Below are 22,648 nucleotides of genomic sequence, written 5' to 3' on the forward strand. Positions count from 1 at the left end.
CTGTCTTCAATTGACTCTGTCTAATTGTTCAGGTCCTGACATCTCCTGCCCTATAGAATGTTACTTCAGTCTACCTGGGACACATTTCCATGAGCAGAGTCAGGAGTTTGGTAATAGTTTCATTGGAGGGGTTTTTTATTAATACATAAAAATGGTACATAAGTATATTCCATATATTTTGAGTGTTTGTGGACTTGAAAGAGCATTTGTTCAGGAGCAGACCAATATAAAGACATCTCTTTTTCCAAAACATTCTTTTCTTCAGAGCCAGACCTCAGTTTAGCCATAGACAGCATTGACTTCTGAAGCTGTTCTTTCTTGGATTACAGAAGATTTCAGCTATCTTTACTTCTGTAGCATTCTTTGTGATGAGTAGCTTTTTCTGGTATTCAATTGTGTGATGCTTTTTATCTGACTAAAAAGTTATGGTTATTTCCATTGAATTCCCTCAAATTGACTTCTCATTTCATCTTTGTGTAAGAAAATCGGTTGTTTGTCTGATTGCTCTCAATTTCTCTCTTTTTTTTTTTTTTTATGTGCTGTATTTTTCCTTAGCTCCCAATAACACTTGTGATGAGAATGCTTTCATGTGCCATAACAAAGTCTGCATTCCCAAACAGTTTGTTTGTGACCACGATGACGACTGTGGAGATGGATCAGATGAATCCCTGGAATGTGGCAAGTATAACAAAAATAGAGTAAATAAAACAATTTCACACTGCTGACTGTAAGGCATTCTTCAGGGTCTAAGACATTATTGAAAAAGAAAGCTCTTTTTTTTTTTTTTTTATTTGTTTTAATTCTCACTTTTAAACTATGCAGTAATTAATACAGCTTGAATTAACTTGTATCTGGGGCTACAGTGACAAATTATTTTCCATAGAGAATTGCAGTTTACTGCTAATAATATTTAGGAGAATTTTAAAAGTATGCCCTGGCATTTATTGTTTATTATATGAATTTTTTTCTTTGTCTCCATATATGTTTTTTTTCCTATCAAAGAATCAAACACATCTGTCATGATTATGACTGCATTTAAATTATATCAATTATAACCACATGTGAATGTTTAATTTTCAGCATTCACATGAATTTAGGGTTTCTTATATGTTCTGAGTGTCTGTTCAATGTATCTGGGCCATACTCAGAAGCATTAATCTATATAAATAAAATTTATGGAAAATACAGAGTAAATATCCCCTTCAAAATGACAAATTGGTGATTATCTGCGGTATTTGCTGGGTCCCCAGGATGAAGGTGGAATTGAGAATCTGACTCCATATTCTTAGAAGACTAATTTATTATGATATGATACTAAAACTATACTAAAGAATAGAGAAAGGATACTTACAGAAGGCTTAACAAGCTTCTAATGGAAACTCGTGACTCTGTCCAGAGTCCTGACACAGCTGGACCATGATTTTTCATTAAGTAAAAATAATTCACATGTTGGATAAACAATCTCCAACCACAGTCCAAACCAGCAGAACACAGGAGAAGCAAATCAGATCATTATTGTTTTCACTTTCCTCTGAGACTTCTCAGCTTCCCAGAAGAAGAAATCCTGGCGAAGGGATTTTTCCAAAATATATGACAGTGACAATTATCATCCCTGGTTTTGTGCTGTTGCAATCTATATTGGTTATTTATTCCTAAATTTGCTCCAGAAATGAGAACCACAATAGAGAAAATAGCTAGAAAATATCTGTATATTACAGATTTCTTTATTTTGATTTCTCTCTTTGCTGGTGTATGAGCACTCTGCATCTCTAAATGGAGCAAAAAATAATTTTCTTTCTGTTGCTTCAAAAACGCAGAATTTTATGTTGAAACTATGGGAGCAAGCATGAGATGGGTGGTTGCTGGTTTTGCAGGGTATCGTCGCTGCCGTCCTGGAGAGTTCACCTGTGCTGATGGGCGCTGCCTGCTGAACTCCCAGTGGCAATGTGATGGGGACTTTGACTGCCCAGACCACTCTGATGAAGCCCCTCTCAACACCAAGTGCAAAAGTTCAGGTTTGTAGTTTTTTAAAGAACGCGTGCGACCTTTCTTTTTTGAGAGCGATGGTTCAGGGCTCTAAGTCAGCAAATGTAAAACCTCACACCTTAAATTTCCAGTACTTTCATGGTGATATTGCATATTGCAAGGAGAAATTGTTCTGAGCATCCAAAACTTCAGTTAACAAAGTCCAAGCCATCAGTTCCTATGGAATAAAATAGCAGACACTTCCTTAATGCATAAGTTGTGGACGCTAAAATAAGATAATATTAATATTGTAATTTCCAAAGTTTCTACCTTGCTCTTATAATGGTTATTATGTTCCAGATATTCATCACACAAAAGGAGTTCATATAAAAGGGGGTATAAAGTTGCTCCCACTATAAATAATGAACACTGCTTTAATTTTTTTATTAAATTATTGACCCAATTGATATTTTCTGCTTACATTAATAAGTTTGATGAGGTTTGACTGGTTTTTGAGAGGGAAGTTAGTCCTGGTCTGCATATATTGTTCTAGTTTGTGGCTTTTTGAAAGACCAATTCTTCTGTCTAGACCTTAGCATTTCATTGCACTGTAGCCACGTTCTTTATTCCAATTTTGATGTCAAACACTCATCTGCTGTGAGGTGAGGCAGTATACCTACCTTATATTTATTTGAATGTTCCAATTGTTGTTTGAAGGATCTGAATGTAGCTGAAATGATGTACTGAAATTTTACCAAACATTTGGGAAGAACATATTTGCAGGTCATTAGACAAGAAATGCATTGGAATTCAGCCAGTTGTGTTCTTAAACCTCTCAGCATCCAGGGGGGAAACTGATGTTTTTTAAAATTTGGAAACTAGAACTGTATTTTGTGCAGAGATTATGCAGAGGGTTCTCAATTATATGAAAAAAATATAAAGGAGGGAGTAATAAGTTGATGTCTTCACCCATTTTTCCAGGAGAGGAATAACCTTCAAACACACTGAAAAGTGGGAAGTTATCATAAAGCTATCAATGAGGAATAAATATTCAGTTGCCGCACATTTTTTTTTACTTTTGCTTGCATACAGCAGCTGATCCATGAGAAAATTAATTCCAAATACTAGGAGATGACCCCAAGTTGTGTGTTCTTTTTTTTATTTTCCAGAGCAGTCATGTAACAGCTCTTTTTTTATGTGCAAAAACGGCAAGTGCGTTCCTCAAAGCGAGGTTTGTGATAACAAAGAAGATTGCAGTGATGGGTCTGATGAGAAGAGCTGCCACATTAATGAATGCCTCAGTAAGAAAGTCAGTGGCTGTTCCCAGGATTGCCAGGACCTTCCTGTTGGATACAAGGTGAATAATTGCAAAATGTGGTTTAATGTAATGTGAATTTTTAGCTCTCAAGTGTTTAACCACTGCATGATTATAATAAAGCCCCACTGTGTGGTATCTCTTTGTAGTGAAGTAGCTTACATGCCAAAATAAGAACATTCAAATTTTCATTCCCTGTAAGCAAACAATTGCCTATTGTATTTAAAAAATGGTATAGTGCATAATTTAAACCTACGGAAAGGTGCTTTAAATACAACAAATCATACTGGTGTATACAGAGCACTGAAAATCAATGAGTAAAAATTTTACAATACATAGGAATGAAGAGCAGAAATAGTGGTTTTCTCCAGGTTTTTGTTTCGTTTTTGTTTTTTTTTGTTTTTTCCTAAGACAGAGACTTATAGAAATATTTAAAGTAATATCACTTCAGTAGCAGAGCAAAACTGTTCATTGTCTGTGTGTGAGGATGTTTTTTGAATCTGCTCTTTGGCCTTGACAAGCAGAGAGGAACAACCTGCAGCAGCCTGTAAATAGCAGCCAAAAATAGAAGAAAGACTTTTTTTTTTCAGGATTTTAACTCTGAAGTAACCCTAACTGCACTCCCAAAGTTTCGTCTTTTCAGCTGAACATTGGCCCACTGAGAACTAAATAAAATCTGTGCAGCTTGGCGTAGATGTGCAGGAATTCAACCCTCTGGAGCTGAGAGGGTCGAGACAGAGACTCAGGAGCTGTTGGGTTCAACAAAAACCTTGTTGAAGTGGTGGAGAAAACACGTCCTGGATCTCTGCAGAGAGAAATAGAGAATGCAGAAGGGAACATGACAGGAAGTCTTCTGTTGATAAAATTTATGCCCCTTTTTTAAAACCCCTCTGCTCAGTTGTATTTTGCACCTTTCACATTGCATGTGATAAAGTTGCCAGGATCATCACCGGACCCAAATAAATGTCAGAGAAACAGAGAATATTCTGAATTAGAGGAGATCTACAAGAATTGTCCACGTCCAGCTCCTAATCAGCCTCAGGAGTTCTGATTCACGTTCCTGTGGTGGTTACGCAGATTGCTAGGTGGTATCAATGATTCCAAGAAAAATAGTTAAAAACTGTCTATCTTTAGCAAAAAACACATGTATAATTGAAACTTAAGAACTCCAAAGGGTCCATCCATCATTATTTTCAAGAAAAAAGTCTTTTCCATATTTTTGAAAAGGTGTGCTTTACTTTTTCTTCAGTTAAAGTAGGAAGAATAATTACTCATTCTACAGGATTTTGGTTGGGTTTTTATGGAGGAAATAGTGCTTAGGATCAGATCAGCAATATTTGAAAAGAAAAGTAGGCATGCCTCCTGTAAACCATACAGGCAGCAATGTAATTAAGATGTTACTTGAAAAAATGAGATACATAAAAAGTTTATGATGCTAACATATTCAGAAGCAAGTACACACAGGTGATAAACAGAATTAAAAATGAATGTATTTGGTTTTCTTTCCCAGTGCAAATGCTGGCCTGGATTCCTCCTGAAGGATGATGGCAAAACTTGTGTAGATATTGATGAATGTTCATCTGGATTTCCCTGTAGCCAGCAATGCATCAATACCTATGGAACCTACAAATGCTTGTGTGCAGAAGGGTATGAAACACAGCCTGATAACCCAAATGGCTGCAAATCCCTTTCAGGTATTACTATTTAATGATTTTATAATCCACAGCTGTACCAAAATAATTTGTGGAAAAAAAACTTAGCCCCGAGGTCTGTGGTACCTTTATGTGCAAGATAAAGACAGAGTTACTTTGAATCTGCTACTTTTTCAATTTAAAATAGGAATGTGGCTGTGTCTGAATGCAATCATAAGTTATATTTTTAGTCTGTGTTTTCCTCAGCTCATTTGTAATAAATAGATAGTGGTTTTTGAAAGTGTGAATAATTAACTTTATTAGAGAAAGTATTAGAGAAGTTAAAATACATCACAGTTCTGCCTCTGAGTCAGATGATAATAGCATGGTTATGATAAGATTTCATCACCTTTAGAATATTAGAATGTACATCAAATATCCTCATCTGAAAAGGAGGAACAGGAAAAAAAAAGAAAATGCAACTCTTCTCAATAGAGCTAAAAGAAAGACAGCCTTAAAAATATATTTTTAGAATTATGTATATCAGTGTCAGAGATGTTTCAGTGATGTCATGAATGAGTATCTGAAAGAGAATACTTTTTATAAACTAGAAAGCCGGGGTAACACAAAGTCAAATCTGGCTTCAGTTCAAACTTAAAAAAATCAAGGGTTTTATGAGTAGGTGTTTCTTTCTCACTGTATCATTCAGACAAAGGAAAACTCAAAATGAAATTATCAAAACCTGCTTGGTTTGCAACCATAATTAGTAGTCAGGGTTAAATTGAAAGGAAATGTTGAAATTAAAACATATGGAATGAAATATATTTCCCATTTAATCTCTGACATTAAATTAGGATAAAATGCAATGTGGTTCCCATATTACAAAGGCAAAAGAATTAAATTGCATTGAAAGATATACTAATTGATTGCTTTGTTCATTTTTATACTGCATCATTGATCTTTCTTGGAGCATTTGAATGTTTTAAATATTTCTTTCATCCATAACATTGATCAGAGCATGTAACATTTATTTTTCAAGCCATCTGTATTTCAGCATTGTATTCCTGATTTTCCATAAATTAACGTAAAAGCTAGTCTAATATATTCTTTCTCCCGGGGTTTAGATGAGGAACCTTTCTTAATTCTGGCTGATCATCATGAAATAAGAAAAATTAGCACTGATGGATCCAACTACACTTTGTTGAAACAGGTATAACCATAGTACCATGCTCTAAGTTTAACTCAATACTTTTATTTTTTTCTAAAGTTTGCAACTGACAGAAACATCATCCTATAATTGGCGTTGTGTGCACCACAGAACAACTGCAGTGCCTTCAGAGTCATTACAATACGTTCAATTGACTATTTTTTTCTGGATTTGACATGATTAAAGCTCAGGCAGTTGTTTTGTCAGTCATTCTGATGTACTAAAAAATTATGTTATTTGTGATCCTCTTCCATCACAATATGTTTTGTGCAATTTGTCTATTTCAGTTAAAAAAACCCAAAAATCCCCACCTATTTGGCTGTGTATTATTTGGGCTACTTGCTGTCATAATCTAAATCTATTTTCAGACAGACAATCCCAATATATATTTGGTATTACAAAATGTGAACTCTTGTCTTTGTGTAAATCTAATTTTTAAAGTAATTACTCTAAAACTTTATAACAGAGAAAAGAAAAAGTGAAAACCTCCAAAAATAGAATGTCACTGTAAATTAATGAATGTAAATACAGAGCTGCCATTTTTAGCAGTCTGCTGTCCTTCTATGCTTCACCTAAGTGTAGTTATTTACCACAGATTAGATTTCTAAAATATGTTTTAATAAAAATATTGATTTCCTTGAATGCTAATGGATCAATTGTAGTAAGACTAGGAAATTATCTACTCCCCATCAATATCACTAGGCTTTTTGTAACTTCTTGTGTCACTATGCTGTGCACCTACATGTCACAAGAGAGGTGCTCAAGTCTTCACAAACGTAATTATGAAATTAACCACCTTGTATGAAGCATTGCTTTTATTTAAGCTTAGACATTGTCAATGTCTGTCTGTCCTCCTGAAATCCTTTTGATTCCCTCTCATTTGCATCTCACTGCCTCTCTCCTCTTTTGCTGGTGTACCTGTCCATAGATGCCTGTGAAAAGAGGGGAGCCACAGGAAATTTTCTTCGTGGCTGCTGCTGACAGATGGCCCTGAATTCAATGGGCTCCTTTTCAATGCTTTAGGGAGCAGCTCCAGCCACTGAACAAAATGTGTGTTTTTTCCATGTTCCATTCATTCACTGGGCTGACAGACACCTCCGCTGTTGAACCCACTGGTCTTTGCTCCTGCAGAGGCAGCATTTGATGTGAAAGCCAAAGAGGGATCTTCACCAGCAGGACAGAGGGGTTGTGTCCCTCCTTGTGTCCTTGTAGTCCCATGATGGATTTGGCTCTTTCCTGAACGTCTGGCAAACACCAGAGTGGCTCTGGCAGAGGAGCAAATCCACCCTTCTCTCTGTGTATTTGTTCTGTGATTACCATTCTAATAGTTGTCCATATAAACTCAGAATAAAGGAGCTGAAAGTACAAGCTCCTTCAGTCTTCTCTGAGTTATGTGCCAGCTTTTTCCTCTATTTTCTTTTCCTCTTTTTTTTTTTTCCAAATACACATAAACAGTACAACTGTTTGAATTGTGTCTCATGTATCGTCTTTGTTTCCATTTCCTTCACTCCTAGTCATCAAAATCCTCAGGGTTTCAATAGGCAGAGTAGATAATCTTCCTCCTCATTATTTGTGATTTTTATCTCCCTGTTTTTAAGTGGGACACCAAGGGAACGCAAATCACAGCCAAGGATATATTGTGTGCTGTGTGTAACAGAAACAAACCCACAGGTTTAAGATGAGAGACTGAGGCAGCTGATGCCATTTGAAATCTTCCCTATTCCTTCTAAAAAGCAGATTGCTTGTGAAATGACAAAGAATTATGCTAGGAGGGCTTAAGTGAGATATGTATATGATGAAGAGGAAATTACGTCTGGACAGAGAACTCTGTAACAGACGTGCAGAATTGTTTGCCTGCAGTTGATGTTCTGATAAAAATTGAAACTAAACTGACCCAAAATATAACCCTTGAAACCAAAGATGTGCAGGCAGTCAATTCTCTGTATTTGTCTTGATCCTTTAGGAAACTTTTACAGTGTTGTGGAATATATAGAGATAAGGCCATATTTTTTACAAATTGCTGATTTTGATTTATAGGATATTATAAAATTGTATGAAGCATTATTTTGTATTTGTTGACCTGTTGTCTCCTTGGTTAAGTAAGAATTTGTCATGGAGGTTTCTCTGTAGATGCAATTATACAAACAGGAGGAAAAGAGGCAGGAGAAGTGTTTTGCAGCCCAGCTGACAGAGCTGCAGCTGGTTTTGTGAAAAATGTCTGCGTGTGCATGATATTTTTGACAAATAAGAGTGGTCTTCCTACACTGAATTGTTTCAGGCTTTTTATAGCGATGATTTGTGCAGCCTAACCCCTCTTTTCCTGTACATTTTGATCAAAAGGTAGATTTACAGTAATTACATAGCAGTAGATGGCGGATAAGCCGTGTATCAGTTTCTGTATACGATTAAATAATGTCCTTACTTGTTTACTTTGGAGCTGGCTGGTCCAGCACCTCCCTTCCCAGCAATGAATTACACTAAACAGCGAGGCTGCTGATCTGCCTGAGAGCAGGATGCCATTGGGCTGATAAGGGAACTGATTAACTGACCTTGAATTTATAGAGGCAATACAGACCGCATCCATTCCTTTAAGCGCTGCTGCCCCGTATTCTCATTGATAACAACAACCTGGCATATTAAGAATAATTGTTATTTCACTACCTATCAGAATATTCAGCAGGTTATGGGGCAGATAAGGAAATAAGAGCCATCATCTGAATGCAACCCTCTTCTTGCTTATCAGCCATTTGGGATGAAAAGCCATTATTGTATGACTGCTCCTCCCAGCGTGTTGGAGTAACTCAGATATAATCACCACTCTCTCAAAATGTGTTGGCTTTGTAATTGGAGCCATAGGAGATTCCCAGATTCCTGCTGGATCCCCAGCTTTCACTCTTTTTGTATCTACCACTGTGTCTGTGTGCATCCACACCCACATATATACAAATACACATATATAGAGTACCTATAATATAGCATCTAAGAAGTCAAAACCTCCTCATTCAGGCATTAACATTATTGTCCTTTTGCACCACCACCTTTTTGAATTCCTGATTATTTTATATTACTAAGGAAATTTTTTCATTATTTATACTATTTCTTACTCTCCCATTTAGTCTGCCAAAGAAAGGCCAAAGGTAGTTATCAGCAGTGAAACTGATGAAAAATTAGAAATATTTACTGCCAAATTTCATTTAAATAAGAGCATAGAAAAACACAGGAGCCTCATTTAGTTTCATGTATCATCTGCATTTTTTTGAAGTGACACAGTTAATTTGGCACCACATTTATTTCTGTTAGTCTTTGTCTTACTCTGTTTACAAGTAATGTATGGAAAAGAGAGGGAAGTGCTTCAGAAATATGCAGACAGTAAAATAAAGCATTAGAAATATTAACTGTGTTTTGCATTCTGAATGCTATCCAGCAGTTTGTGTTCACACATTTGAATAAATGGACTTTTTTTTTTCTGTTTTTAGGGGCTGAACAATGTGATTGCAATAGACTTTGACTACAGAGAAGAGTTCATTTATTGGATTGATTCCAGCAGACCAAATGGCAGCCGCATAAACAGAATGTCTTTAAATGGAAGTGACATCAAGGTAATTGAGGATTAATAATGTCACTACTAGAATTAAATTTTTTGAGTGCTTTGGGAAATGCTCCCTCATACATTTAACCCAGATTGTGAGGCTTTGGTGTATGAATACAAACGCAGCATGAGCTAGTGAGTCCTAGTAAAATTTAATTGCATTTGTATCTTATTTGAAGTAAAGATAGGGACAAGGAGAACTGCATTTAGGAGCTAAATTCCTTATGACTTATCTGACAGTTTACTGAATTGGCAGTTGCATGTGGCTTCCAGGATGCCAAAGAAAAAAGAGAGCTATAATTAGGTGTAAGCTGTGTAAATACACTGGTGTGTTATTTCTTCCTGTGTAACATTTTCTGTGATCTTCAGTTTGTTTTTGTTTCACCTCCACTGCACTGATAATTAAAGTAACTCAGTGTCTTTGCTGTGAAGGGTAAAAGTGCATTCCCATTTCTGCACAGCCTGTTCTGCCTCTGTAGTGGATTAAGTTCACAAATCCACTATAAAGCACATTTGTTGACTTGTGTGAACATTTTCCCAGAACTGGTGATAAGCAGTAAGGAACTCTTTGTTTATTCTATTATGTCTGACCTTCTGAAACAGGGACCCAAATGAGCAGCAACATATCCTGTGAGTTTTCTTCCCTCTCTGCACACCAATAAACATGCAGAGAGAAAAGATTTGTGGTTTTCATTCTCAGCTTGGTGTGTGGACTGACACAAACTCAGAGCACATCAGCTTTGCTCCTTTTGCGAGTTAGGGTTTGAAACTCTTTGGCTCCAAGGAACCTCATTTGCATCCTTCACACCAAAATAATTGTTCTTAAAAAGAAAAAAAAAAAAGGAAGTGTATGAAAATCTTCTGGAAAATCTGATTGCTTTGGGGTGAAAGTAAAATCCACCATGCACTCAGTGTGGGGAAATAAATAGAAAACTGGAAAGTGGGGGCTCAAAATCCATTAAATCCTTGAATCATACTTATTGTCCTTAAACAGTTTCCAAAGCATCCTCCTCAGCTTCTGTCCCTTCTGGATGATTCAGTGTTATATAAGGGCTGGGGATTACTCAGACTCTTTATTTCTAATCCTCACTCTTTCAACAACAAAGAATTTTTCCCTTTTAAAGATGTTCCAATAACCAGGTAGAAAACTATCAAAACAGTGCTTTCTACTGATTCATTATTAATTTCATTTTTGAAGAAAAGGTTTCAAAAGGTTTCTCCATTTATAAGAAAAGGTTTCAAAAAGTTGAACAACCACTAGAAGAAAATTAGGATGAGGACATGGAGGATATTTCATTTCTCCGTCAATCTGCAATTTGCACAAGTGTCATGTTGGTGAAAATTTTACTCATATAGGATGCAAGATTCATAAAAATAGGTCCATTTCATCTTCATACAAAAAACTGGGTTTTTGTGTGAAAAACTTGGCCCAGATTTGGCCTCTGAAAGCTAAAAAAAAGGTGAAAAAAATTAAAAGAATTATATACTGTAGCTGTCTAATAGTCTGTCAGTAACCTTTTATGCAGTGCCAAATTTTTGTGGCTCTGACTTTCTTATTAGGTTGCTATAGGACATACTTAATAACTGACATTATTAAAAATTATTACAAATGAAAGTATTATAACTTTTTATTTAGTTCTTTAAATGCTGGTATTATTATTTGTTATCTAGCAAACCTGTTTGCATCTTTTAATGGTGTTGTTTTGTCAGGAGAGATAGTTTTTATGATTTTCCCCCTGATGAATCTCTCGTTTTATTATCTTCTCACTCGTTGTGTTATTTTTTGCTATAAATAGATCAGCTCTCAGTGTAAGTGATGCCATTTGATGTATTGCCTTGGATTCCCCTTGCAGGAGACGGCATTTCTTCAGCACACCAGCTCTGGGAAGCCTGATGGCATCTCATTTTTCTTCTGCCTCTGCCCATGGAGGAGATACTTAGAGAATTGAAATGACAGCTTTTTCACATGGCTGTGTTCAGCTGTTAAAACAGAGTTTTATGGAGAGTTTGGATTCAAATGTTGGTGGGGAAATGCAGTCAAGAGCTGGACCATGCACATGAAGTGTCACACTGGTGGTCTCAGTGGCTGGGACAGGCTGAAGTGGCTCTCCCAAGGAAAAGCCATCAGAAAGAGAAACTCATTATTTTGGTTGATGCTTTAGTGTGTTATTTAGACAGCTAAACCACTCTCTGCAATTTCAGAGTCATCTATTTCTGCATGAAATGTCCCTTGTGCCAGTGCATGCAGCAGTTGCTGCAATTACACATTTATGGACTGGTGAAGCTGGTAGTGTGCAGGTTTTAGAAATTAGAACCTCTTATTCCCATTAAAAAAGCAGAGTATCCTGGAATTTAACTTTTTTAAAAGATTTTTTAAGGTGATAAATTATGTAACAACCTGAGAAGGTGCTTTTACATATTCATAACTATAAAATTGATTTAAAGCATCTCACCATAGCCCTTCTTATCTTGAAGGCTTTTCCATGTCTTCAGTTGGTAAATAAATTTAAAACTAGCACATTCAGTTATACATAATACAGGTTTATACATGAAGCTTAAACTCTGGTGCACATGCTGTTGGTGATGAAGATAACAGTAAATTAGAATGTACACCACAGTAGTAAACTAATAAAAAAGTATTAGTGCTTAAGAAATATACATTTTCAAGTATTGCTTTCTGATCTGTGGGGTTTTTTTCTGAAGTTCTAGTTGCACAAACCTTAATCAGGAATGAAATAGGTCAGGATAGATCTTCTCAGGAATAGAATTTTCAAGCCTAGAAGAAATTGGACTCAAATGATTGTGAATATTCAAATATTACTGAACACTTGACGTGAAGTACTCCCAGACAAGCCAGACTGACTCATGCCATGATGAGATTTGTAATCACATATATCTAGAGGAATTTGTTCAAGTTCCAGAATTATCCAAGTCATCAAAAACGCTGAGAATAACACATCCCTGTCAGTAGTCTGTAGGCTTTCCAGTAGGTGACTAAATTACTTTTGTCTCTTAGCAATGTAGTATTTTTAAAATTTAACTAATTCTTGGGAAGTTCCTCATTCTTCTGCCACATGAATGCTGGAAGTAAAAGCACAGTATTTCCTTTCCAGCCAGTACCTCTGAGTGCTCTCATGGTCTCTCTGTCACTGTGACATATGGCACTACTGTGACATTAAAATGAAGGATATGCTGATGGAGACTGCAGAGAGAAATGGGGAGAGGAGCAGCAGATGTGCTCAAGGGCACACTGTGGGGAGAGCAGCCACATCTCCACTCTGTTCTGTGGAACAAAAAATGGAGTGTGAAATGAAAGAGAGAAAAGTTTGATTTATTTATTTATTTATTTAAAATTCAGAGAAAACTAGGTACTAAGATGAGAAATGAAAGATCAAAAGTTTACATTTTTTGCATAATGCAGAGGAGTTGTTAATTTCCTCTTTACAATATCATAGGATGCTCCATTCTCCTTCACTAGGAGGAAAGTGTCACATTGTTGTAGCTACTTAAGAAGTGTTATTACCTGAGCAGTGTCAGTGTTTAGCAGTGAATAATACCCAATTTTTACATGCTTTATGTCACTGTACCAAATATCCAGTCTCTCAATATCCTGGCATCAGAATTATTGTTCCTTTTCCCAGTTATTTAGATAAATAATTAAGGTAATTCCTGACCTCGAATTATTGTTCCTTTTCCCAGTTATTTAGATAAATAATTAACGTAAATTTTGCTTTTCCAGGTAGTTCACAATACAGCTGTTCCCAATGCCCTGGCTGTCGATTGGATTGGGAAGAATCTCTATTGGTCTGATACTGAAAAGAGAATTATTGAGGTGTCCAAACTCAATGGCTTGTACCCAACTGTCCTCGTGAGCAAGAGAGTGAAGTTTCCCAGAGATCTGTCCTTAGATCCTCAAGCTGGGTATGAAGCAGCCAATTTTCAGTACTTCCTACTTAATCCTCATTTGATATTAATTTTTTTTATTCAAAAAATACATAGGAAATAATACTTAGCTGTTTGTTGGTTTGGTTTTTTTTTTTATCTAATATTTGTTGATAGGACAAAGTTGTTGTGTTGGTCTGGACTCTACCTAAACAAAGAAAAGTAGTGTTTTTCCTTGCATAAAAATATAACCTATCTAGTTTGCTATTTTTTTCAAGATAAAAGTTATTTTCTACTATTTCTTAGAACTATAATTTAATTTTCTTGCAACTGTACCTTTTCTTCCCTGTAATATTGGGGAGTGAGGATGCAGACCTTTGTTTAATGTCTTCAAGAGATGAATATATGGGATCTTTCTGTGGTTGCCTGTGCATTACTGAGTATGCAAAAATCACTGTACAAAGTTAACACACAGAGTCCCAGTCTTTCAGGAAGACTTAGATGTATAAATAAATAGGCATAATAACTTAGTGGTGTTTTTTTTTTTTTTTTCCGTGTGTATAGACAGCTTTCCAAAACTGTTTTTACATTGTTATTGCTAAACATAAGCCTATGTTCATTTATTTTAGTATAGAATTTTACTGGAAATAAAAACTCAAATTCAGAGTTATAATTCGAAATGGTGTTACTTGAATCTTGGGCATGGTTTTTTTCTGTTTTATTTTTCCCCCACAAATGAGAAATGCTTAGTGAATTATCCTGCTGCTGCCATTGCAGTTTGTTTCCAAAGAAAACATTTTCTGTTGGAGAGAGTGGAGGAAGTTTCCTCTGCCTGCTGCTTGTGTGGAGCAGGCTGGGTGCCAGCACGCTGCACCTGTGTGTTGTGGGATACCTGTCACTGTTCCTAGGGCCACCATCTCCTCCTGCACACAAACTCTGTTCCAGGTGCTTATCAAGGATATGAGCTGCATCTGGATTTTGGGGAGCCTGTCCAAAGCCTGTAGAGCAGAATCAGCTTCCCAGCTGGAAAGATCTGTCCTGAGGTTCTGAGTAATGGCGCACAACAGCAGCCACATGCATCCATGTACTAAATAATGGGATTTTTCTTCCTTTATGGCAAACGTGCTCTGCATTGTGGTTAAATAGCAGGTTGAGGGGAAAATTGCTGCTCAGCTTTCTGACAGTCTTTCTCAGTGTTTCACCCATTTTTAAACCCTCTGTGTGGGAAACTGTTTTAATGTTTTGCAGCTAGTACTTCCCGAAGCAATTCAATTTGCATTGTGTGGCTGCATAACAGCAAAAAAATGTTTTGTAACATGTATATAAAAAAAAACTAGATGTAATACCGTATTTCTGATAAATTTATTAATGATGCCATTTATGCAGAATGTGAGATTCACAAAGTCCAGTTTGGGTGAAGCTTCAAATTCTAAGGTGTCAAGACTAAGCCATTTAAATGCACATTTTATTAGTCCATAATCAATTTAATAAAATCACACCTACCATGGGGATTCCTATTCAAGCCCTTTACATTCAGCACACCTATTTACAGACATGTCCAGCAAGCTAAAAGATTTATCTGGAAGGTGGAAATATTGTAATGACTGATTTATTCTTGAGATCAACTAAATAAATTAAGCATTGAGTCACAGAATGGTTTGATTAAGAAGAGACCTGAAGATCATCCAGTTTCAAACCCCCAAGATGGGCAGGGATGCCATTCACTGCCCCAGGTTGCTCAAAGCCCCATCCAGCCTGGTCTTGGACACTTCCAGGCATGGGGCAGCCACAGCTACTCTGGTCAATTATTGCTGCTGAGGCCTTGCAAAGGCTGACCTAGAACAGAGACTAGACAAAACTAAAGAATAAAGTAGGGATTTATTGGAAGGATTCAATAGATCCACCTTGGGCAGCACAAGAGCCCAGCCAGGGCTCCACCCCAGGTGAACCCAAAATGGTCACAAAAGGGACGATCAGTCACAGGGTCTCACACTTTTATTTCAAAGTTGTGCTCCATTTGCATATTGGAGTTAATTGTTACAGCTTTAGCTTATGAAGTCCCATCCTTCTTGTTTTTCTCTCTTCAGTCCACATTTGTGCTCTTGGTGCTGAGATTTGGATCATTTGTCCTTGGTCTCCAGCTAGAGCAGGAATTGTTTTGTCTCCCTACTCTGTGAAGAGAGCTCACCATCCCCTAATATGACGCTCAGAACTACACACTAAAGCAGCACAGAATCTGAAAATATAAAAGCTAAAACCTGAAGCATCACAGTTACTCAGCTGCTGTGTTTTGTTCCACAGATACCTGTACTGGATAGACTGCTGTGAGTCCCCTCACATTGGCCGGGTTGGGATGGATGGATCCAGGCAAGCTGTGGTTATAGAAACCCAGATTTCCAGACCTATGGCTCTCACCATAGACTACGTCAACCACAGACTGTACTGGGCTGATGAAAACCACATTGAGTTTTCTGACATGGATGGAACTCACAGACATAAAGGTTGGTCAACATTTCAGTTGTTTTTCTTTTTGATGCTTTCAATGTTATGCACAGTTATGTAAAAATTGTCCTTTAAAACCTTTTTCCAAACTTTTTTGAGATTTTTTTTTTCCTTTTATCAATATTTTAAAATCTGCTCTTCATTTTTGTTCTCTGCCATTGATATGAATAATTTTTAAACTTGCAGTGCTATGTGTTTGTGGGAAAAATATCAAATAGAAAAAGAAGCTCTAGGAACACAAGCAGTAATCTGAGGCACTCTTTCAATTTTATACCCTGGCATATATAGACAGGTTCTTGATTAAGTCACAAAGTGAGTGAAACTTGCTGTTAAAAGTAGAAGGAATAGATCCTCTGTGTCAGGATAGAGGGCTAAAATCAGCCTTTTCTCCTACCTCAGAAAGTCTGGAAAAGCTATTAGTCTGCTCAGCATGAGACCAGTGTTTCAAATGTAATTTGGGGCTTTCCTGGTAGATGGGTGAAATAATAACTTTTGAAATACTTATGTAATGAACTAATCTTTATCCCTGTGTTTTGCTTCTCACCTGACAGATAATTAAACAGCTTGTGTCATTTATCTGTAAAGTATGCAAAAAAAAAAGCAAAATTCTACACTATGATGAATTGTTCTCATATTCCAAATTGTATAATTAAAGAGCTTTCATTTTAATTCAAATATATGAAATAGTATCAGTCTACTAAGTTTTTTGGGGGGTTTTATTTGAGATGAAATTGTTACATGAGCTCCTTCCTCAAGCTTTACCCAAATCACAACATTGCTGTATTTCTGGTAAAACTTCATGGATCTGGGCTTTTTTTGGGCTTTTATCTCATACTGGGTGCCTCCAGGTCTTCTCCAAACCACAACTGATGAAGTAACTACTTTATTTTCAGATCAAAGGTTCACCATGAAATAAAAAATGGAAACCAACAAGTTTTCTAGCCCTTGCATTCATGAATTGTAGGTTATAAATGCATCATTAATAATTCAGTGTCAGTTGTCTGAGATGGTAGATTGGAGGCACTCTAGCAGTAGTTATGAGAGCTGTAAATATTCCCATTAATCTCAGCATAGTGTCCATGGTTTTTTTGGGACAAACACTGGTCAGTCGTAACCTGCTCACCTAAGCAGCACTCAGATATAGCCCTGAGCTGGAACCCTGCTGACATTCTGCTCTTCTGACAGAGGAAGCCAAGCTCCCTACTCCTCTTGATGTCATTCCCTGTGCTGCTATCCTGCTTTTTGTTCTCATAAAATTATCCTCTTACTCTTCTTTCTGGATCTTTCAAAGGAAAGAAGTAAAGAGTAGCCAATATTTCTCTCTTAACCCTAAAATGACCACAGTGGTCAAACCTTTCACAGTCTTCCCTTTCAGCCTGAGAGTTTCAGAATTTTTCTTTACCTAAAAATGTCCTCATGTCACTAAACTCAGGAGATAGCTGCAAAATTCCAGCCAGACCATCTTCAGTGTCCATTGCCTTGGTCTCCAGCCTGTGGGGTTCTCCTGTACAACTGGATAAAATCAGTTTCAGCTGCTCTATATCTGCAGAGTTAATGTCTTCTTCTGAGGATGCCTCATCCTGGAGAAGAAGGAAATTTGTCACAATGCCACAGCAAATTTATCCAAATTTGGTACCAGTGAGGTATCTGAGGCAAGCTCCAAAAGCAATAGTGACTTTGTGTAAAGCAGGTGCCATGCTGCCTTTGAGGACACATCTCTTTGAAGTCCAGATGGTGTATAAATATTCAAGCCATAAGAATTGAGCTTTGGTAGAAAGATCCTGATGTATTTAAATGATGTGAAAGCAAGGTTTTTTCCTTAGGTAATCATTGTGGAGGATGAGGTTGGAAGAGACCTCACGGATCACCTAGTCCAACCTCACAGATCACCTAGTCCAACCTCACAGATCACCTAGTCCAACCTCACAGATCACCTAGTCCAATCTTTTCTGGGAAAAGCATGGTCGAGATGACACACAACCATGTCCAGCTGCATCTTAGAAGTGTCCAATCCACCATTTCCTTGGGAATATTATTCCAATGGCTCAGTATTTTCACTGTGAAAAGTTTTCCTCTTGTCTCCAGCCGGAATCTTCCCAAGAGTTCCCAACCTGTTCCCATCACCCCTTGCCTTTTCCATGTAAAATGGGAGTCTCCATTTCTTTGCAGCCTCTTTAGAGGCTGGAATGTGGTGGTGAGGTTTCTCTTCATAGTGAACAAGCCCAGTTCTCCCAGCCTTTGATCTCACACAGTTTCCCAAGCCTTGGATCATCTTTGTGCCCCTCGTCTGGATCCTCTCCCACGTGCCCACACCTAATGCCTCTTGTCGCTTTCTGCTGTCAGAGTTTCACTCAAAACATCATTAACAAATTAAAATGAAGTTCTAGAAAGGTTTCTGTGGATTTAACAAGACAGTGATAGAATTCTTGGTGTCTGAAACAGATGAAACAACCCTGTGGGTGCTCCAAGGAGAGCTCTGACAGTTTTGCAGAGTTCACACTTAATGATCAATTTGCCTTTAATCAATGTCTTTTCCTTTTCCCCCTGCTTTCTCCTGGACCGACCAACTAAAAGAAATTATTTCTTTGTGATTCAGCACAAAAATAGAAATATTTTGGATGATAAAATTTAGCCATTGTAAAATAATTATTTTAATAGGGGAAACTCAGGGAAGTTCAGTGTTTGGAGCTGTGAAGGCCCCCCCCCTTGGCCTTCTGATATCTGTAATCCACACTGATAAGCACTTAAATGAGAAAGATTAGGTTTTATCTCTTGTGATAACTGTGTTCCTTGAAGGCTTCTTTTTCACATGGATTTCATGGTCTGTTTTCCCTTGTCATTTTGCACATTTTGTATTGTCAAAGTTAAGTAAGGGGGAGATGGTTGAGTTTGCTCTTACCCTTTGTTTTTTTGAATGGAGAAGGATAAAGGCACAGATATGGCAATCACAAAATACATTTTCATGGAAAAGAAAAAGTGTGAACAGGAATGCTGTGAGTGATGCAATCTGAAGTGCTAATAATGGCAAACTAAGCATTTTCTCACCTGCTTCTGTGACCTCTGAGGATAAGGCTGCCTTGGTCTGAGGGTTTTTTTCCTGAGACTTTGATTTTTTGGATCTTAAATTGTCTGTTACAAAATGTATCAGAAAATGCCACAGAGATTTCAAAAGACACAGCAAATATAAGTAACTTGTCAGAATTAGTGGATTTCATATCATTAAGGGATGGTATGAGACAGTGTGCAGAGTTGTGTGCTCCACATCACACAACAGTTTTAGGCTAATTTAGGATAAACACAACAATTTTAGGCTAATTATTGATATGCTGTCTGCTAAACCATGGAGTATTTATTACATGCAATGGGAGTTTACATGTATTCAGATCTTGGTGTTAACATTTCTTCAACAAGTACAGGGTTTTTAAAGTTTGTTTGTTTCTTCTGAACCTTAAAGCTTTTTGAGGAGAACATCTGCTGCTTTTCTCTTGTAAAATTCCTCTGCATTTCAGCAGAGAAATTCTCTTTTACAATTGCCAAGAGACTCGTAGTAAGAATTTTGAAAACATGCTAACTAGGCCAGAAATCTCAGAGTGCTTGGGAGCTCTTCTTGGCGCTGGGGCAGCGATGACCTTGCTGAGCTGTTTGAAGTTTAATGCTTGGTTATATAAACTGTCTTTAGAGCTTAGCCAATTCAGCACTGCAGCGTTCTCAAATGTTGTACACTGTAAATGATTAAGCAAGTATTGAAGCACTAATCTGGCTAAGCACTAAGCTGGTTTACTTATGTGAGCTTTATGAAAAAATAAATAAAAAATTTAAGAATTTGTCAGACTTGGCTGCTTTCTGTTTCCACGGCCCAGAGGAGATGCAGGCTTCACAGCTCCCTGGGTATCTGGCTGCTCCATGCAGGTTTTCCCAACCTTCAGGGCTCCTAAATCCCAGAGCTATCTGCATTCCCCCATTTCCCTTTGAAGACGAGCATTTCAGTAAAATGAAACTATAAAAGGGAAATCTGAGAGTCCAGTTTAGGAAGTTCAGAAACGTCTCTGAGATTAGGCCTTAAACTGTGTCAAGTTGTTGGTTTATACTGTGAAAACAAAAAGTTGGGCCCTACAATCCTTCATCTGACAGGGGCATGGAAATTAAGCAATGGAAAAGTGTTGCATTTTGACTAAATTATTATTGTTAAATTACTTCTTTAGGTGTAATATAGTTAACAGCTAATAACTTTTCTAGAGGACTTCAATTTGAAAAAACACCCTGTTCTTGAGACATCTTCTTCCTGAATGTTTGCAATTCTCAGAACTGGAGAGTATATATGCAAGTTTTGAAGTAACAAGTACAGGAGGTTTGGAGATTACAATCACTTTACTTTTTAGTGCCTGTAATTTCAAATGTTGCTCATTGTAAGGAGTTTGCATGTAGAAAATTAGTATTTGTGTCTAATTCTGAACTCTGCCACCAGAGTTTTAAAAGAGAATATGCCTAATTGTTTATAAAATTGTCCTAATATAGAAATGATTACAGAAATCAATTCATTCCAGATTTATACCGGAGGTTTTCATAACTCAAAAATCAGAGAAGTCTGAAAGAGGGTTTGTTTCCCAGAGCAGATGAGAAGTAGTTCTGATATGGCAACAGTTTTTTTCCCAACTTTTAAGGAGTCTATAGAATTATTCATTGTATCCACATCTGATAGCACAAACTGATAATTGCTTCCTCTCCATTATTGACTTCCGGAATCACTTTTCATAATTGTTCCTATAAAATTCTCCAATACATATGTCTTCCCAAATCTGACTACTTTTTTTTATTGGGTTCCTTCTCTTTTAAAGGACAATATTCAGGAGAAGTTGTTCAGATTCACCTATATTACAGGCAATTCACTCAATTACTTTACTCAAGTTTCCCCAGTCTCCAGGTTATGAAGACCAGTTAATGAAGGTGATGCCTTGTGAAGGCTGAGCTAGAACAGAGACTAGGCAGAGCTAAAGAATAAAGTAGGCATTTATTAGAAGCCTCAATGGATCCACCTTGGGCAGCACAAGCACCCAGCCAGGGCTGCACCCAAGATGAACCAAAATGGTCCCAAAAGGGACTATCAGTCACAGGATCTCTCACTTTTATAAGTTCTGTTCCATTTGCATATTGGAGTTAATTGTCCAATTCCAGCTTCAGCCCATGCAGTCCCATCCTGATTGTTTTTCTCTCTCCAGCCCACAGTGTTTGTGCTCTTGGTGCTGAGATTTGGATCATTTGTCCTTGGTCCCCAGCCAGAGAAGGAATTGTTTTGTCTCCCTACTCTGTGCACAGAGCTCACTACCCCCTAATATGAAGCTCAGAACTACACACTAAAGCAGCACAGAATCTGAATAATATAAAAGCTAAAACCTGAGGCATCAAAAGTTGCCAGCAGGTTGGTTTCTCTATATTCCCCTGGTCTTGTGAAATATACTCAAATTAGATTAAAAACTTCTGAAAATAGTTCACTATACTTGAAACTTCTCCATAAGCTGGATTTGTGCCATCACAAATTTTAAGGGATGGACATTACTTTCAATGCAGCTGCTCCTGTCAGGAGGCAATCAGGACAGAGAACATAAACCACATATTTTCTGTTTTCTCCCTGTTCCAATCAACACCATGGAAAACAGGGGGATTTTGATCAAGCCAGGGTCAGTGTTGGACAGCTCCCATGGTTCCAGTAGAAGATAAATGAGATAAACCAAAGTGGCCCAGTGGTTTGTGTCCTCACAGTTGGATGGTGGCAGGAGAGGGAAAGATAAAAGAAGGAATAGCTTGGGGGTCACTGGGAATGGATATCAAAACCAAGACAGGAGTCAAAGGTGAGGGGCTGGCAGGCAGGTAAAAGGTCTCTGTAAATCTGAAAAATAATTTAAAAACCTTTAAAACTCACTAACACACACAGTTATTCTACTCAAACAGTGAATTGTGTATATTTGAGAGTAATTTATTACTGCTCTGTACTGCAGTGGAGTTACTGGCATATAAACAGCTGCTCACAGTAAATTAAAAAAGACAATAAAATATTTTAAAGTGGGAAAATAAAATATTGTATTCCTAGTTTTTTATCAATTGGTTTCATAGGCAGATTTTGAAAAATTTATGCATCTTTTCTCATGGTGTTGTTATATCTAAGAGTGAAATTTAATATCTCAAACACACGAGTGCCTTAAGATGTTTAGATTTAAGGCTAAATTTCCTGCTTCTTTAGTGATAGCAGTTTGGGGATGTATAACAAGTTTTGTGTGAATTTGTTGAAATTCTCAGTTTTCATTGTTTCAGTTACATTTTTGTACTGGCAAAGTATCCCATCTCTGAATGCTAGGACATTTAGCTTCCATACTTTACCCAATATGGATGTGTGTGATATATATGATGCATCTATTAATTTTGCAAAAAGAAATACTTATGTATGAACATGTTATTAAAGACATGAGTAGTAACATCCTAAAACTGCATATATAGTTTATATATAGACTTAATCTATAAAGTCCATGAATATTTTTTTGCTGTTCATTGAGTTTGACAGGTTT

The 22,648-nt window shown here is 37.1% G+C and overlaps 1 protein-coding gene across 1 annotated transcript in view; it reads left to right on the forward strand.

Annotated features, from left to right (window-relative positions):
• Positions 1 to 22,648, forward strand: part of LRP1B (LDL receptor related protein 1B) — a 641,138-nt gene that overhangs the window by 531,758 nt on the left and 86,732 nt on the right. Inside the window, exons 53-60 of the mRNA XM_063161579.1 lie at positions 556 to 678; positions 1,875 to 2,015; positions 3,135 to 3,322; positions 4,791 to 4,974; positions 6,036 to 6,121; positions 9,595 to 9,717; positions 13,447 to 13,628; positions 15,891 to 16,090. Coding sequence (XP_063017649.1) covers positions 556 to 678; positions 1,875 to 2,015; positions 3,135 to 3,322; positions 4,791 to 4,974; positions 6,036 to 6,121; positions 9,595 to 9,717; positions 13,447 to 13,628; positions 15,891 to 16,090 — 1,227 coding nt within the window. The remainder of the gene's footprint in view (positions 1 to 555; positions 679 to 1,874; positions 2,016 to 3,134; positions 3,323 to 4,790; positions 4,975 to 6,035; positions 6,122 to 9,594; positions 9,718 to 13,446; positions 13,629 to 15,890; positions 16,091 to 22,648) is intronic.

The sequence above is a fragment of the Melospiza melodia genome, chromosome 8 (assembly GCF_035770615.1).
Source record: "Melospiza melodia melodia isolate bMelMel2 chromosome 8, bMelMel2.pri, whole genome shotgun sequence".
Lineage (NCBI taxonomy): Eukaryota > Metazoa > Chordata > Aves > Passeriformes > Passerellidae > Melospiza > Melospiza melodia.